At 34.7% G+C, this 17783-nt stretch overlaps 2 protein-coding genes across 3 annotated transcripts in view; both read left to right on the top strand.

The window, feature by feature from the left end:
* The window catches only part of ip6k1 (inositol hexakisphosphate kinase 1), a 37983-nt gene extending 35437 nt beyond the window's left edge, over positions 1-2546 (top strand). For both annotated transcript variants that reach the window (XM_079425603.1, XM_079425604.1), the window contains exon 6: positions 1328-2546. In XM_079425603.1, the coding sequence (XP_079281729.1) occupies positions 1328-1822 (495 nt within the window). In that variant the 3' untranslated portion in view covers positions 1823-2546. The remainder of the gene's footprint in view (positions 1-1327) is intronic.
* A 6263-nt stretch (positions 2547-8809) lies between these two features.
* Positions 8810-17470, top strand: gmppb (GDP-mannose pyrophosphorylase B). The gene is made up of 10 exons (XM_079424735.1): positions 8810-8962; positions 9596-9787; positions 9879-9959; positions 10044-10092; positions 11373-11515; positions 11785-11943; positions 12844-12922; positions 13779-13906; positions 14679-14861; positions 15971-17470. The coding sequence occupies exons 2-10, from the start codon at positions 9659-9661 to the stop codon at positions 16100-16102; spliced, it is 1083 nt and encodes a 360-aa protein (XP_079280861.1). The 5' UTR covers positions 8810-8962; positions 9596-9658; the 3' UTR covers positions 16103-17470.
* Positions 17471-17783: the final 313 nt, after the last annotated feature.

A 17783-nucleotide genomic window follows, 5' to 3' on the forward strand; every position in this document is an offset into this window, starting at 1 on the left:
TGTCCAAAATATGGTTGTGTTTTGAAGCCAACAAGTAATATTTCACTTTTATCAGCACTAAGTGTAATAAAGCAAGGTGTCCAGCCAGAGCCTGAGATTGCTTGTATACACACAGATGGATAAATGACAAATACTATAAGTGTCCATGATAAAGAAAGGGAAAAAATAAAAAAATCATGTGCCAAGTTTGGGGTTTTTTTTATCGCTACGACTCATTTCTCAACACTTAAGCCACTTTTCAAAGCTCTCCACACACAGTGAGCTCAACAGCATCTATGTGGCTAAACTGTGGAACATGTATCATTTGCTTTGGCATTCAGTGGCTACATCTTTTAAATTAGATGACTTGTTTTTCTCATTTAGACACAGCCACTGCCAAAACTCTATATAGCTATAAACCATATTGAAATATAAACCAAGTCTAAAGCTTTTCAATTTCATTACCATCTTTACAAGAGGGCAACTTTGGAATAATTTCATACTGTATTGTAAATATGGATGCAACTTATATTGTAGTGAATTCTAAAGAGTAGAGAGATGTCATTCTTGTTTTGTAAAGAAATTTCACAAAAGACAACATTCTGTAATGCTACTTGTTAGTGTTTTTAGGTCCTTGTTTTACGAGTGTTTGTTGGGTGACAGCCTTTGCTAATGAAGCATGTATGAAGTGTTTTGGTAGTTTTAGTGCATTTTTGGTTGTGAAATCAACTGATGTGCAAAGCTGAAAAAGTGAACAAAGTACTGAGAAATGCATCTTAGCAACTGTTAAAAAAACTGGAATGACTGTAAATGCAATGTAAATGTCATATGGTGTAACCATCAAGTAAAAAGTAATCATAACTTTTTATTTTATTACTTTGCTTTTACTCAGTTTAGTTTAGGGACCAGTTCTCGCTATTAACTAGTCTCTTTTTAAGCATGCATTTTTTCTCACAGATGCAAGCCTGCAGGTTGAGAAAGTGATTGATATGAATATACAGTATTGACCTGTATAGGAATGGCATAACATTTCTTAAGTCTTTTTCAAAACTGAGGTGTGAACAATAGGGACTAAAACAGAAGGATTTCATTTCTGTCCATAGATTGATCAAAGCGTATCTGGGTAAAGACACAAACAAAATGTTATTGAGAAGACTGTTTTTTTAATCAAAGGTTACATTGAGTAGCCTCGGTGGCTGAAAGCAAAAGCCAAAGAAAGGCTTGAAGACAGCATAATCAGGCCTTGACTGAATTTAACAGGCGATTTATTTATCTTGACTGTCTTTCCTCACATGTTGTTTTCCCAATCATTCAAGCCCCCCGTGTGTCTCCTGTGTTTGGTCTGCAGGTCTACCAGATGGACACCGGTCACTATCTATGCAGGAACAAGTACTACGGCCGCAGTCTTTCTATCGAGGGATTTCGACATGCACTCTTTCAGTTCATGCACAACGGGACGCAGCTGCGCAAAGACCTTTTCGAGCCCATCCTGAGCAAACTATGCAGCCTGAAGACTGTGCTGGAGCGCCAGGCCTCGTACCGCTTCTACTCCAGCTCGCTGCTCATCATATACGAGGGCAAGGACCCCGAGTCTGTGGACGCTGGCTGGCCAAGGGCCTCGGAGCCGGAGAAGCAGGGCTGTGTGGAGAACCCGCCGGCCTCAGAGCCCCACACGCCTCCGCAGATGCTGAGCGTGGATGTGCGCATGATCGACTTCGCCCACAGCACCTTCAAAGGCTTCCGTGATGACCAAACCGTCCACGACGGACCTGACCGCGGATACGTGTTCGGACTGGAGAGCCTCATCAACATACTGCAGGAAATCCGCAATGAGAACCAGTAGCTCCGCCCAGCAACTTCCTGTTGATGTTTTCATAGAAAAACAAAGATGTTTGTAAAGATTGCACATTGACACAAACCTAAAGGTGTGTTTTCCGTATTTGAACCATGAGGGATGGGTGTACACAAGAAATGGAGGTGACCTCTACCTATGAAGGTTCTTGTCTGCTGTCAGGACAGAAATGGCTCCTAGCTTCCCCTCAACAGAAGATGGTTTCAGCTTGATAGTCACATGGATTCATCGCCACCATGTGGCCCGCTGAAGCACTGCAGGAATGAACCATGAACTCAGGCTGTGTCAGCTGTCAGGGTCTCTCTTAGAGTGTGGCATTGCTAAAGAGAGAGAAAGCATGTCTCTGTGTCTGTGTGTGTGTGTGCGTGTGCGTGCGTGCGTGCGTGTGTGCGTGTGTGCATGTGTGCGTGAATCTCGAGAAGAAAAGTCCAGGTCACATTTCACCCCGAAATCAAAAAAATAAAAATCTTATATTGCATAAGCAAAGCCTGTTTTTAGGACCTTTAAGATTTTTGTGACATTAAATTTAGCCTGAAACCATTTCTCCCCCAAGTTCTTCTTATTATAATGCAGGACATTTTATCCAGACACACATTCTTCCATTGGGAACTGTATTTTGCAACTTAAATGCTGTATTATTATTTGTTCACAACATACTGTACTAATGAGAATGATAGGGAAGATATGCTTAGTTATAAAAATAATGTCACCGTACAAAAAAATCTTGAAGGTTTAAAAAATATTTTCATTAGTGCTGTCAAACGATTAATCGCATCCAAAATAAATGTTTTTGTTTACACAATGTATGTGTGTGTGTGTGCTGTGTGTATTTATTATGTTTATGTAAATACAAACACATGCATGTACATATTTTGAAAATATTTAATGTATATATTTATATTCCTATAATTTATATTATATATAAATATATTTAATATGTAAACATAACATATTTTTATTATATATATACATGCATGTGTTTGTATTTACATATGCTTAATAAATATACACAGTACACACACATATATTATGTAAACAGAAACCTTTATTTTGCATGCGATTAATCGTTTGACAGCACTAATTTTCATGCAATGTTGTTTTTCTTGTGATTTTAATTTTTTTGGGGTGAGGGAGTGTGAAATACGTTCTCTGTATAAACACTCGGTATTTCTCCAGGAGTGTAAAAGGGAGCAAATTTAGCTCAGAGCAGATGGTCAAAGCTTTACTGTAGGAGTAGAGGGCATTTAAAGAAAATTTGAAACCACTCGTCTCTGATGACAAGAGGATGAATCTGGCCTTTTGGCAATAGTTGAATTCACAGCTTAGCTATGTGAGCCTATTTAAGCGGTCAGATGATGCTTTTTTTTATTTTATTGTTGTTATATTTTGGGCATTTTGGTAGCTATCTTACTCTGTACATTTAAAGCAATCATTACATGTTAAAGTTTTGACATTTTTGTTGGTCCCCCTCTGTGATTTAGCAGTCGTAGGGGTTTTGGTGGGATAGTGTATTTGTAGTCTTGAATTTAGATTACCCTTGTGTTACAAAGTCTATCCCTGTCAGTAACGTGGTTATTATTGCAGAGAAAAGCTTCACTGTAAAATCTATATATATATGTATAAATATATAATTTTCTTAATCTGTCAAAATATTTAAACATCCTTAAAACAAAACAAATCATCCTGAAAAGCTAAATTGTGTAAGGTATTAACACTTGTTTACAGATTTAATTTTTTATCTTAATTTAAGCAAAAAAAAAAAAAAGAGAGAAAAAAACAAGTCTTAATATTTTAAACAATTTCCCAATTTTTTTGTTTTAGGCATATTTAGATATTTTTGTTGAAAAACAACATAAACCGACTGATTAAGAAGCTTATTTTAGTTAGTGCTCACTAACATCTGCACTGTAAATTATTATAAACACATTACAAGAGCATGATTTTTATTTTTGTTTCTTTTTTTGTTTTGTTTATTGTTTCAGAGTTATTTCAAAGGGTTGTCTTTTAATTACACCAATACACTCTGAAGAAAAAAAACAAGGTACAATGCTGACACTGGGACAGTATCCTTTCCAAAGTACACCTTTGTACTTTACTTACCAATAAAAGGTGCATTTTAGTACCTTAAATGTACAGATTTGTAACCTAAAGTGTACAAATTATTATCTGAATAGTATATATTAGTTGCCTTTTCAAAGGGTACCGCCACAGTGGCAGCGATTGTACCTATTTTTCTGAGAGCGTACGCAGTGACATTCTGCCCACCATCAGCAAATGTAGCAAGATTCGTTCCTAGGTTTGTTCTCGTGAGTCCCGTCAGCAGTCGAGTGGAGATCGTCTCCTCATCATGACGCCTTCAGCATGTTCTCTGTCTAGATGAAGCATTTATTGCACATGCTTTTACTCAAAAATGGACACTTTCTCCATTCTCTGGGAAACAGACATTGTATATCTGCCCATAGTAGCAGTTGAGCAAATATATTAACCTCATTGATTCGTCTTATTCCTACATTTATTGACTTTGATCACGTGTATAAATAATAAATCAACATTATAAAACATGGCATCTATGCGGAGTTGTGCCATTGGGATGTGTCTGTATTTAGACGTGTGATTTTGGTCAATAGCCATAACTGGGATACCCAGGAGTGTTTGTTTAACAAAGTCATCCGATCATTTCTGTAATCGCTGAAGGGAAATGCCACATCTGTGATGTGTTGCCCTTACAATAAATGAGCCGTGTACTCAAGTTACGTTTAAGAGCACTAACATGTTGGCGTCGTTGATTAAAGTGTAGCTTTCATTTGTGTCGACGCGTGAGAGAGGAACACAGATTCATAGATTTGGCATAAAAAGACAGAAAATGATCCTTTTATCTTTATTGTTGTTGCATGGATGGGTATTTTTTTAAGAAAAAAATTATATGACAACTTTGAATGTGAGCTATAAATTGTTTATTTAAGAAATGTTGTCTTGGTCTCTTTAATATTTTGTTGTTTTGATTTGACCGAATAAAGCAGAAGGAACAACCACAAACATTCAAGCCACAAGTTTAAATACAAAGCTCTGTCATGAAACTCTAGATTTGTTTAATGCTTTATTGATTGCGACATGTTCACCTGATCAAATTAACATTTTCTGCCAGAGAGAGAGAGGTAACAAATAAATAAATAAAGAAATTACATAAATTTCAATGCTTTCAGAGCATTGCATGTTTTCAATGCTTTTTTGTTTGTTCCAAGAGATTTACATGTAATTTAAAGCCATTTATAAAATGTGCAAAATTTGGTTTACATTGAGCCCACTTCTTCTTATGTATATGTAATTTTCCTAACAAAATAAACAAATGTTTAATATGTTGTTCTTTGCAATTCAAATTTTTGTTTTCTGTATAAAAAAGTACATCAAATATACAAATTTCTATCATACACACCATTTTTCTGTTAATATAGAATTCCAAATCCTTCTAAAGGAAGTAAATACAATGAAAGAAAAATGCACAATAGTTTATTTTTCTTGACCACCAAATTCACAGGTCACATTCACAAAATATTAAGCTTAAATCTTTCCAAAACATGCTTAGCAGGATAAATTCTATGAAGTATTTTGTAAGACACTTCCTTAATTTTGTTATGAAACTCTAGATAGGTCAAACTCAATCTGACATTATTCACATCATTATTCACAGGTTGCAGCTGATTGGGTTATTTTTACATCAGCAGCCAATGAGCTTGCAGCTCAGCATTCAAATACTTGGCTAGTGTTAGCTGTAGAAACCCTCCACCTCCCCAGCTCCACCTGTATAGCTCTGCTGCGGGGTGATCATGTATGGGGGTTATTCATATGTGTTATATGTGCAGCAGCAGTATTTCTTGCATGCTCACAGCAGTATGTCTGTGGATGTATTGATAGTAGCAAATCTATTCCACCAAGACCAAACACATTAGTTTATTTTAGTGCTGTCAAACGATTAATTGCATCCAAAGTAAAAGTTTTGTTTACATAATATCTGTGTGTGCACTGTGTATATTTATTATATATAAATATATTTAATATACAAACAACATATTTTTCTGACACATATGCATGTGTGGTTATTTATCTATAAATAATAAATATACACAGTACACACACATATATTATGTAAACAAAAACTTTTATTTTGCATGCGATTAATCCAGAGGTGGACAGTAGTGAAGTATTTTTACTTTACTCAAGTACATTTAAAAACTAAGAGTGTTTGTCTTTGGAAAACTTTTACTTTACTACATTCCAAAGCATAATGTCGTACTTTTTACTGCACTACATTTCATAAATAAAAGTTGTTGGTTTTACCTTTAATACTTTAGAACATAAAAAATTTAGTACTTTCTTGTACTCATGTAAATCTTACTTGAGTAAAAGTAAGAAAGTAATAGATTTCTAATGTAATTAAGTATTAAATTATATTTAATATATAGAGTAGTGCAGTAAAAAGTAAAATAACATGCTTTTGAATGTAGTGAAGTAAGGTTTTCTAAAGGAAAACACTCTTACTACTGTCTGCCTCTGGATTAATCATGATTAATTATTTGACAGCGCTAGTTTATTTATATAGCACTATAAACCACAGTCACTGACCATTGTGCTCTACAGAAATTGTAAATCCAAAATAAAAAACACCAATCAAAGCAGCATACATAGGCATAGTATACAGAGTGTGCAATGTGCATTACCATGATAATTATCATGACAGAAATAGGAGTTCTGTGTACTGTACAAAATTACAAGAACAAAATAAATAATAGAAATAGATCCATTAACATACCTGCCAAAACTTAAAGAATTTCTGGTAGCACTTTAGAATTTATGCACTATTAACTTCGACTTTTCCCTCAATAAACTCCTAATTTGCTGCTTATTCATATTAAGGTAGTTGTTAAGTTTAGGTAGTGGGTAGGATTAGGGATGTAGAATAAGGCATTAATATGTGCTTAATTACTACTAATAAATGGCTAATATTCTAGTAATATGCATGATAATAAGCAACTAGTTAAGAGACCCTAAAATAAAGTGTTACCGAATTTCTCATTATATATTAGATAATTTAACTGAACAACTGATTCATTTCGACAATGTCAAATAACCAAGACATGATATTAATGAAACCCACTAACACAAATATGCTTTTCCTGAGGGAATAGCAATGACAGCAAAAAACAAAAAACTAAACAAAGCAAGAGATTGCACCAATCACAACAGAAACTGATTACTTGTTCGTTGTTGACATGAGATCAAATCTGCTCCAGTATGTTGGGAAAATGCCCCTTAACAATAATGTGCATTAACTGTTAAATTGTAATATATTTAGACAATAGTTCAGCATGTGCAGGATGATGATGCATCAGTCAATGTGTAATGTAGAGAAATACATATACATTTACAAGCTAATTTAGTTGTCATAGCACAAAATATAATATTATTCAAAGAGGCAATTGTACCCCACAACTGGGGCAAGAATATGGACTGCTTTCTCAGATTGACTGTAATACAGAAAGAGAGTATGAGAAAAACAACACCTGCCCCTCTTCCTTCAGTTTTGCACCGGGTCAGATTTAATTACTCTATCTTTAAGAAGAAATCGAACAACTTGAACATTTTACTTCATTTTTTTCCAAGATGTGTTTTACATGTTCACATTTCCAACGTTCCTGTTAATATTCTCATTTAAGCACAAGGTTTGAAAGTGCCTTTTTGTTTTTTCAGTAACACACAAACAATCATTTGTGTGTTATATGTCTATACAAAGAAGCTTATTATTTTAAAGCACACACTGTATAAAGCTCGCTGAATGTATTTTTGTTTGGGTTTAATTTAGCATTTGTTTCTCGTGTTTAACATACAGTAACTACAAGTCCACTGCTGCAAGCATGTCCTTTTAAAAGGTCCAAATCTTGCTCTGACTGATCAACACATGCATTAAACCTGTCTTTATGGAGTCCTTAAACTCATGGAGTACTCACAGAAATCATGGAAGCAGATAATCAAACAGAAAATGTGCAAAGCAGCATTTATTGCATGCAGAATTCATTCTAAATGTAGTTTATAGCATTATTAAATACACTAATCGAGTGAGGGAGTATTAGGTGAGTCAAGTTAGATGTCTAGGTTAGAGTTCAGGTGACATCTGCTGGACACTGGAGGGGAAGTCTCCCAATTCTGTTTATAATAACAAGCCAGTTTTGACCGTGAACACAAAATTAATCAGTTATGAAGTGAAGAGGATTGAGCTCTAAAGCAGCTCTACAGGAGATAGAAGTGTTATCATCCAGCTCAAGTCATTTCTAGTTATGTTCTCCGTGCTCTCAAGTCAATAGTGTAGAATTACAAAATAGTAAATAGCATTCAGCCGGTCACGTGTTCTTTACATGGCGTGTGTAAACAAAACAAAACAATACTGACGCACCAGTATAATTAAAACACAGTATTCCTGTATTTTACATAATATAAATAAAGCTGCTTGACTTTTTCTTTTTCTTTTTTATTATGAACATTGTCAAAAAATTAAAAGCAGTTACAGTACAAAAATACAAAATAATAATAATAAAAAAAGAAAATGAAATAATAATAATAATAATAATAAAAAAAGCTTGACTTTTCTTATGGAATGATTTTTGATTCGGCTCTTATTCACTTCCGCGCCACGTTGTTATGAAATGATTGGTCCATGAGGTCGCGTGTGTCATATTAATCATATTAATTGGGGGGGACCATAGCCAATATTAACTGTTAATCCGTTATTCTGTTTATAATTAGCGTCATAAAATATTATGTCATAATATAAGTACATATAAGATACTCTTCGATCGTTTAAAAGATGTTGGCAAGACGTAAAGTCTTCAGTAATGTAAGGCAGATGTCCGTTGAGTCCCTCGCAATAGTGGTACAGTCCGCTGACCCGCGACGCTCTGGAGGCCCCGCCCTCCCGGCTGGCTCGTCATCACTGCACGGAACTGAACTGACCTGTCTTCATTACAGAATAACACAGATCTGTCTGTCAGATATAAACAACAGACTTTAAAACCATCGCCTGTGTTCTGTGGATAGTAATAATCAAACCAAACCAGTGCAGCAGGTGAATCAGTTCACTGGGTGAGTTTATCATTAAATCATATATGAAACATAGACTCTACAGGACAGTAGTGTGTTGAAAACATCGATATCTACTGATAATAATAATAATTGTTCAATTGTATCGGTTAAATTATATTGTATTTGTGTTAGGGTATTAATATTTTATAATTTTTACATAGTTAAATGCTTGTAAATAACTTTACTTATGAACAAAGTATAATACAAAATGAATGACAAAAATAAAATATGATTTATTATTAGCATCATACCAAAATAAAAGAATGAGTTGGAGTTGATAGTGAAGGAAAAGCAGCCAACAAGTGTCCAGAATACATGTGAACTTCTTCAATACTGTTCAGAAACACATCCCAGAATAGTCCTGAGAGTTCAAAACTACTTTAGACCAATTAAATATGAGATGATTTGTTTAAGATTTGTCCGTGCATCGTTTCCAGTTGTGTTAGAATGTGTTTGTGTGTCCATACTTGACTGGACGGATGAAATATCAGGCAGGTTTGTTGCTAGAGAGGGGGTTTTCAGGTACTACAGGTGTGGGTGTGTTCTCATGGGACATAAAGAAGGTGTCAAATATTTTCCATTGTGTCTGAAGCCCTGAGGGTTGTTGCAGATGTTTGTCATTTTGTTTCTCAGGCACCGTGTATAAATACTTACACCTGATGCCCATCTGACCGCGTCCCGCTCCAGTGACCCACAATGAAAGCTCTGATCCTGGTTGGCGGCTATGGCACGAGGTTACGGCCGCTCACGCTCACTGTGCCCAAACCTCTGGTTGAGTTCTGCAACAAACCCATCCTGCTGCATCAGGTGGAGGCTCTGGTCAAGGTAGCTCAGGAGGACACCTCTCCCTGCATTTGTGCTTTGTTCTGATTGATTTGCAGCCTTATAATGTTGATGTTTGTGTCTCTGTGGTCAGGCCGGAGTCAGTCATGTGATTTTGGCCGTGAGCTACATGTCTGAGCTGTTGGAGCGAGAGATGAGAGCTCAGGAGCAGAGGGTATGCTTGCTGCGTTTGACTCGTTTATTGTGTTGTTATATGGTGAATATCAAAGTCATATGCTCTTATTTGTGATTTGCACAGCTTGGAATAAAAATCTCCCTTTCACATGAGAAGGAACCTCTAGGCACAGGTAGGTGAACATTTTAATATCGCTTTAAGGTACTCTTCGGTCACTTTTGACTGAAACATTATCTGTTTTGAATTTGTAAAAATCACAATGGTATGAAACTTGGTGACTTTTATGGCATTTGGAACGTGAACACACAAAAAATTGAGGGCATGATTTGAGCAGGCTAAGTGGTTGTAAAAAAAAAAAAATAGTCACACTTGTGGTCATGGGTCAAAATGACCGACCATAGGAAATGAATGGGAAATCGACACAAAAATTCTGAGAATTCAGAAAATGTACAATCTACAAATCTGACACAACAAAAAATACACAGCATTTAATGGGAAACTCTAAAACATCAAGAGTGCAAAACAGCAAATATGTCAAATAAAAGCAATAATTCAACTACAATGCAGTAAAAAAGTGGACAGCAAAAGAAGGGGCTACACTCTAAAACATCAAGAGTGCAAAACAGACACACACACACAATTATACACACTAATGAATTGGTATGGCTATAACCATATAGCCAAAAAGAGTCAGAAAACTGAAATAAGAGGTTTAAATCAGATCAGACCCAGAAGGATTAAGCTCTGATAAAACATTTCTGTTAATTTGTTACATTTTTATAGAATTTTAATGTTTTGTGTAACAAAATGCTTTCTCTGTGTTCAGGTTTGACTGTAGTAATAGTAATTCAAAAACTGACGCTTCAAATCAACATTTCAAACCAAAGAAAATCTAAACCTTTACAAAAAGTTGTCTTTGAGAATGTCTAAACACATATCCAAACCCACAACTTTATAAAAATAAGTATTTATGTCTAAAACCAATTAGAGAATTAATAGGCATTTTATTTAGAGCTATATAGGAATCTAGTGGCTAAACCATAGAATTGCAGATGATTTTCATATTTTACTCCCACCAGGTGGCACTAATCTGACTTCAAAAATTGTATTTTAAAGGCATTGACTTTGATTTTAACATGAAATACTGCCATAATTGAAAAGTAATATAAAAATATATATATTTTAAAATTTGTATTATTTTCAATGGGCAGAAATTGATCATAATTATTGCATAAATATTAAATAGTGCCATGAATTTTATCTCAAGATACAAAAGAAAAAATATTATTGAACAAAATTATATTACATTGATTTTACTGGGATAAAATTTTATGTGTCCGGTCACTTTTGACTGTGAAGATCACAGGTGTGACTCCCAAATGAGGAGCACCAGAGGGTTAAATGCACAAACACAGCCAATGTGAAGCTGTAAATCTGATGTTTTTCTCTCAGCTGGTCCTCTGGCTTTGGCACGAGAGCTGCTGACCGATAACGAGGAGCCTTTCTTCGTTCTCAACAGTGACGTCATCTGCGATTTTCCCTTCGATGACATGCTGAAGTTCCACCAGCAGCACGGCAGAGAGGGCACCATTGTCGTAAGAAACACACTTTCTTTGGAAATCCCAAATGTTGTGGAAACCACTGTATGGTCTCACTGTCTGAGATTTAAATTATGCAATGCTGAAATATGACTCAACCCCAAAGTCTTACAACTACTTTCAAGGCACTGTATAAAACAAGTACATTTTTAGATCCTAACCTGATAAATTTCTGTAGATTTCTGACTCTCTCTCATCTCTGAAGGAGTATTTCACCCAACATTAGTCACCTGTTATTTACTGGGGTTATCTGGCTGATGTTTCAGGTGACAAAAGTGGAAGAGCCATCTAAGTATGGTGTGGTGGTGTATGAAGGAGATTCTGGACGAATACACCGCTTTGTGGAGAAGCCGCAAGTGTTTGTCTCCAACAAAATCAATGCCGGGATGTACATCTTCAGCCCTGCCATGCTGAGAAGAATCCAGGTCAGGACTGACGCAAACACCATCTCAGAACAACACTGTCATTTTATATGGAATTTTCAAAAATATTACATTTTTGACTGCAATCAATACATATTGCTTATAGGAAACAACCTATGGTACATTATTTGCGTTGTGACAGTTAGGTATATATCTCCCCTCAAAATCTAATTACCACAATGTGAAAAATCTCATTCTCATTGTACTGCATTTATTGTGATTTACATAAAAAAAAATTGAATTACAGTTTTAACTGTAGTACAGTATAAAATTACTTTAAGTAAAGGCTCAGTGTTGATGAGAAAAATGTCTCCCTCGGTTAAAATCTACTAAATGATTAGAAGACCAACACACTGGACCATATGTCATCAGAGAAAAGTCCGATTTTTTTTTTTTTTTTTTTTTTTAAATGTCAAAAAGAATTTTTTAAATGAAACATATGCATGGACGAATTGTTCATAATAAATCAATAACATCTATTTAGAAAATACATATTTCTATTGCATAGCGACTTTTAGTAAAGTATCATTCTACTTTACGTGTTATTTAAAAAAAAAAAAAAAAATCTCTTCAGAATTTTGTAGTTGCAGTGTGAATGCATTCATACCATTTATGAATGCCAAATGTATAAATGTGTGCATTTAAATGTAGATGTTGACAGACAGCTTCTCTGATTGGCTCTGTAAAGGGGATCAGTGTGGCCTGATGTTGAGGTACTGCTCACAGAGACTAGGGCTGTGACAGATTTATGTGATGCAGTATCTCAGGTCAGTTATGCTAGGGATATCTTTCAGAGAGTAGGGCTGATTTTTTTATACTATTCCATAAATATTTGCTTACAGCACATTTAATTTGTTTTCATTTTGCTGAAATTTTTAAGCGTTTTCTGTATTTTGCACTCAGTTGCGACCCACTTCCATTGAGAAGGAGATCTTTCCTGTGATGGCGGAGGAGAGACACCTTTATGCCATGGAGCTGCAAGGTGAAGCATCACACAGCTCTCACCTGACACGTCTGATTAGGACTAATCCAATACAATCATACATTCATATAGTTATCACAAATAAAACGGTACAAAGAACAGTGCTTATTCAAAATAGAAATGTTGTGTTACACTACTATTCAAAAGTTTGGAGGTCTTTTTTTTCGTTGAGGAATTAATACTTCTATTCAGCAAGGATGTGTTAAAAATGGATAAATAGTGATAGTAAAGACTTATATTGTTAGAAAATAAATTTATTTTGAATAAATGCTGTTCTTTTTAACTTTTCATTCATCAAAGAATCAAAGAAAAATATATCACAGGTTTAAAAAAAAAAATAGTTTGCCTTGATGAGCAGAAGAGACTCCCTTAAAAATCTTTCTGATCGGCAGTATATATATATATATATATATATATATATATATATATACCTGTTTTATTTACAGGTTTATTTGTATAAATTTGTACAGTTCGCCTAAATAATCAGATTGGTCGTTTACACTTTTAACTGCTAATCCCAACTCACTTAAACCTTAGGCAAACTAAATCCTGGCTTTTTTTGCGTATTTGCTTTATCAGTATCATTAATTGGATGAGTGCAGAACACAACCTTTTTAAATAAGAGCTTACTTTGCTGTTTGCCTCAGTTGGGTATACATATAGAAAACTGTACCATCTAGTTTGTCTTATATAATACAGCCTCTTCTTCACTCCAACTAACACGTTTTTCATTGCTGTTTGACATTTAGATTTTCCATCAAACACTGTTTCTCCGTGACACATTCCAGTTGTGATATGCATCATATAGTTACTAAACTTACAGTTACAGTTGTTTTGTTAACTGTGTGTGTTTCAGGTTTCTGGATGGACATCGGCCAGCCCAAAGACTTCCTGACAGGCATGTGCATGTACCTGCAGTTTGTTCGGCAGCAGGCGCCCGAGCGGCTCCGCACCGGGCCAGGCTTCCTCGGAAACGTTCTCGTGGTGAGACACGGTTTTCACTCTTTATGTCAACATTCACCTTTTACTTCTTATTTGGTCCTGTTGATATTCAATATGTAGCCTGTGAACACAAGGTAGTAGCCCAAAATAAAATTACTTTACACATTTGTAAAGTTTTGTAACATCCATTTAAAGCAAGTCTGCTCCTTTGATATCCATATTTGTAAGAGCTATTCCCAGCAAGTAGAGCTTCTGTTTACTTGAATGGGGAAAGACAAAAATCTACACAACTGTGTGTTAAAAGTGCATTTTAATAACATTGCAACTCTTGACAACAGTGTCTGGTAACATACAGCATAGTCATGCTTCTGAGTCTTTCAGAAGAATGGAAAGTTGACGATATGCTCACATTATTAAATAAGTAATTGGTTCTGAGCAGGAATTTCTAAAATTCTCCTTGAATTTTCTTTTTCATTAGTATGTATTAAATGAAGAACTGAGGACTATTTCTAAAAAAAATAAAAAAATCGGGCTAAAAACTTTTTTCAGGAAGTATTTGCCACAGTGGAGATCCATAATTAGGCACAAAAAGTGTCTGAGGTCCTATGAACTAAAAACATGACTAAAGAAGGAATTTTGTCTTTTACTCAATCTAAAAAATGGATAATGTTTAAAGCCACTTGATATTTTCTGTAATGTTCAGTAAACATGAAACATGCTTTGTATTTCTCCTGTCCTCATATACTGTGCCTATAAATATATTGTAAGCAGAATATGTACTAAAAATATATGACACAATGTAACCTCAACCCAGGACCCAACGGCGGTGATCGGTGAAAACTGTACCATCGGGCCCAATGTGACGATCGGGGCCGGAGTGGTTCTGGAGGATGGTGTGAGAGTGAAGCGCTGTACCGTCCTGAAGGGGGCGCACATACGCTCCCACTCCTGGCTGGAGTCCTGCATTGTGGGATGGAGCTCTTCAGTGGGGCAGTGGGTGAGTTTCACTGCTAATAGAGCACCACCTTTTCATTTATTTCCTTCATAGCAATTACGAAGGAGTTCTTTTATGAATGACAATATTAAAGACTTCAATTCAAAGCATAAAAGTACCCTAGTAAAAAATAAATATACTTAAATGTATTTGAAATGCATTTATTTCATGCTAAGTATACTACAAATACATTTTCATGTTTATGTACATATTAAAATACACTGCAGTTGTTACTTTCAGTATACTAAACTGGGATACTTAAAGTCTGCTGAATTGGAACAACTAATTTTGTACTTAAGCACTATACTTCCGAAGAATTAAAGTGCATTAAGTCCAATTAAAGATATACTTAGTATATATGATTGTGCTAAAGTGTAACTACTGCAAGTATACTTCAGGTACACTTTAAATATTTTGCATTTAAAGACCGATATTATTCAAAGATCATACAATCCTCATCAAAAGGGACATTAAAACACATTTTAGCTTAAAATTGAGAAATGTGCATTGTGCACAAGTAATGTTTAATTATAATTAGTGCTGTCAAACGATTAATCGCGATTAATCGCATCCAAAATTTAAAGTTTTTGTATACAGAATATACGTGTGTACTGTGTATATATAAATACACACACATGCATGTATTTTTAATTTCTAAGAAAAATATTATGTTTATATATTAAATATATTTATATATAATATAAATTATATGAATCTAAATATACACATGTAAATATTTTCAAAATGTATACATGCATGTGTGTGTATTTATATAAACATAATAAATATACACAGTACACATACATATATTCTGTAAACAAAAACTTTTATTTTGGATGCGATTAATCGCCGTTTGACAGCACTAATTATAATTTTTATATCCGTAAGTCTTGAGTTATCTGTCTCAAATATGTTAATAGATTTGAACTATACTTAGTATGAAATAAATGTTTTACAAATATTACTTTTTTACTAACCACTACTCATCTTATAAAGCATTGTGAATGATGAAATGAAATCAAAAATGTGGATAAGTTGGAGTGTGTGAATGGGATTTATTCTTGTGGAAGGCTGTTCTGTGTGATTTGTGTGATGATGATTGTGTTGGTCAGGTGCGGATGGAGAACGTTACGGTTCTGGGTGAAGACGTGATCGTGAACGATGAACTCTACATCAACGGTGCCAATGTCCTGCCTCATAAATCCATCACAGACTCTGTTCCTGAGCCGCGGATCATCATGTGAAGCACCCTTTAAGCCCCTCACGAAGTGCCCGAGCATGCTGGATGACAGGAGAATCGACCGCTGTGCTTAATCAGCATGATGGGAATGGTGTTATTTGTGAAGAATCTGAAGTATGCAAGTTACTGACTGTGGTGTTTGAGAGAGTGCTGCCGCAGGAAAAATCACATTTATAGTAGATGATCTCCGGCTGACATGATGCATCGCACATTTCTGACCCGTCAAGTGCTGTTTTTACTTCCCTCTGTCTGCATTGTGTTCCCTATTACTGACAATTAGACCAGGACTCACCTTGCTTTGGTGCATTTTGCTGATTTTGAGACACTAGTAAGCTAGTTTATATTCTTTTCATTGTGTTTTTCGGTTTATAAACGGAGACATGTAATGCTTTCAGGATAAAACTCGGTGCCTGTAGAAAGAATGAGAAGTATGTTTATGTATCAGATGATTACTGTAAAGACTGTTCACAGCTAAAACTTGTAGTCATTACAAGTAATCATTTGTTTTATTCATCGCTCAAGGTCATGCAGAAATGTGAAGGTTACTTCCTGTGCAGATGAACAAAGATGAAAAAAAGACATTCAAGACTCATGAGGTGATGACACAAATGAGGATTTTTGGTCTTGATGTCTTTTCTATATAAAAAAAAGTTACATGAAACATATTTTTGTCTTTTCTTTTGAGGTGTTTTATACTGAAAAGCAGTTTAAACCATTTTAAAATAGTTACCTGTGACCTTTTGGGATGTATAAACAGAAATAAGACCGTGATGTTTCATGGACATTATTATTATTTTTTTTATTATAGAAATGTGGATGAATTTCTTTATGGTTTCATTGACATTTATGTGTCATTTCTGGACCATGAACATCCAGGGCATTACAAATCAAGTAGAAATCATTAAGGCATTCAGTTTAACCTATAATTAGACATTCTTTACTGTTAAATTGTGAATGATCAAAATACATGTAATTTGCCGAACTTTAGTGCTACCTGTTAAAGTAGCTTATATCAGATGGTGATACTAATTTTTCATTTATAAAATAATATCGAAGAGTTTATTTTCAAAAAGTCCATTTTTTATTTTCAGAAATCATGTTTTTTTGTTTTTTTTTACCTAATAAAAATAACCCAACTGCAGTTTGATTGAGATTAACTGAAATGCACAACGAAAAAACATGATTTTTGAACCATGATTAACTCTTTATATTTTAAATAACACCAATGATGTTTATATATATTTGTGACCCTGGAGCACAGGTAGCACAGGTATATTTGTAGCAATAGCCAACAATACATTGTATGGGTTAAAATGATCAAGTTTTCTTTTATGTCAAAAATCATTAGAATATTAAATAAAGATCATGTTCCATGAAGATATTTAGTAAATTTCCTACCATAAATATATCAACACTTAATTGTTGATTAGTAATATGCATCGCTAAGAACTTAATTTAGACAATTAAAGATGATTTTCTCAATATTTAGATTTTTTTGCACCCTCAGATTCCAGATTGTCAAATAGTTGCCAAATATCGTCCCCTCCTAACAAACCACACAGCAATGGAAAGCTTATTCAGCTTTCAGATGCTGTATAAATCTCAATTTCAAAAAAATTACACTTGTGAATAGTTTTGTGGTCCAGGGTCACATTTGTGGATGAACAGAATGTTCGTAATGCATG

Source organism: Barbus barbus (genome assembly GCF_936440315.1).
Source record: "Barbus barbus genome assembly, chromosome: 9".
NCBI classification, from domain to species: Eukaryota; Metazoa; Chordata; class Actinopteri; order Cypriniformes; family Cyprinidae; genus Barbus; species Barbus barbus.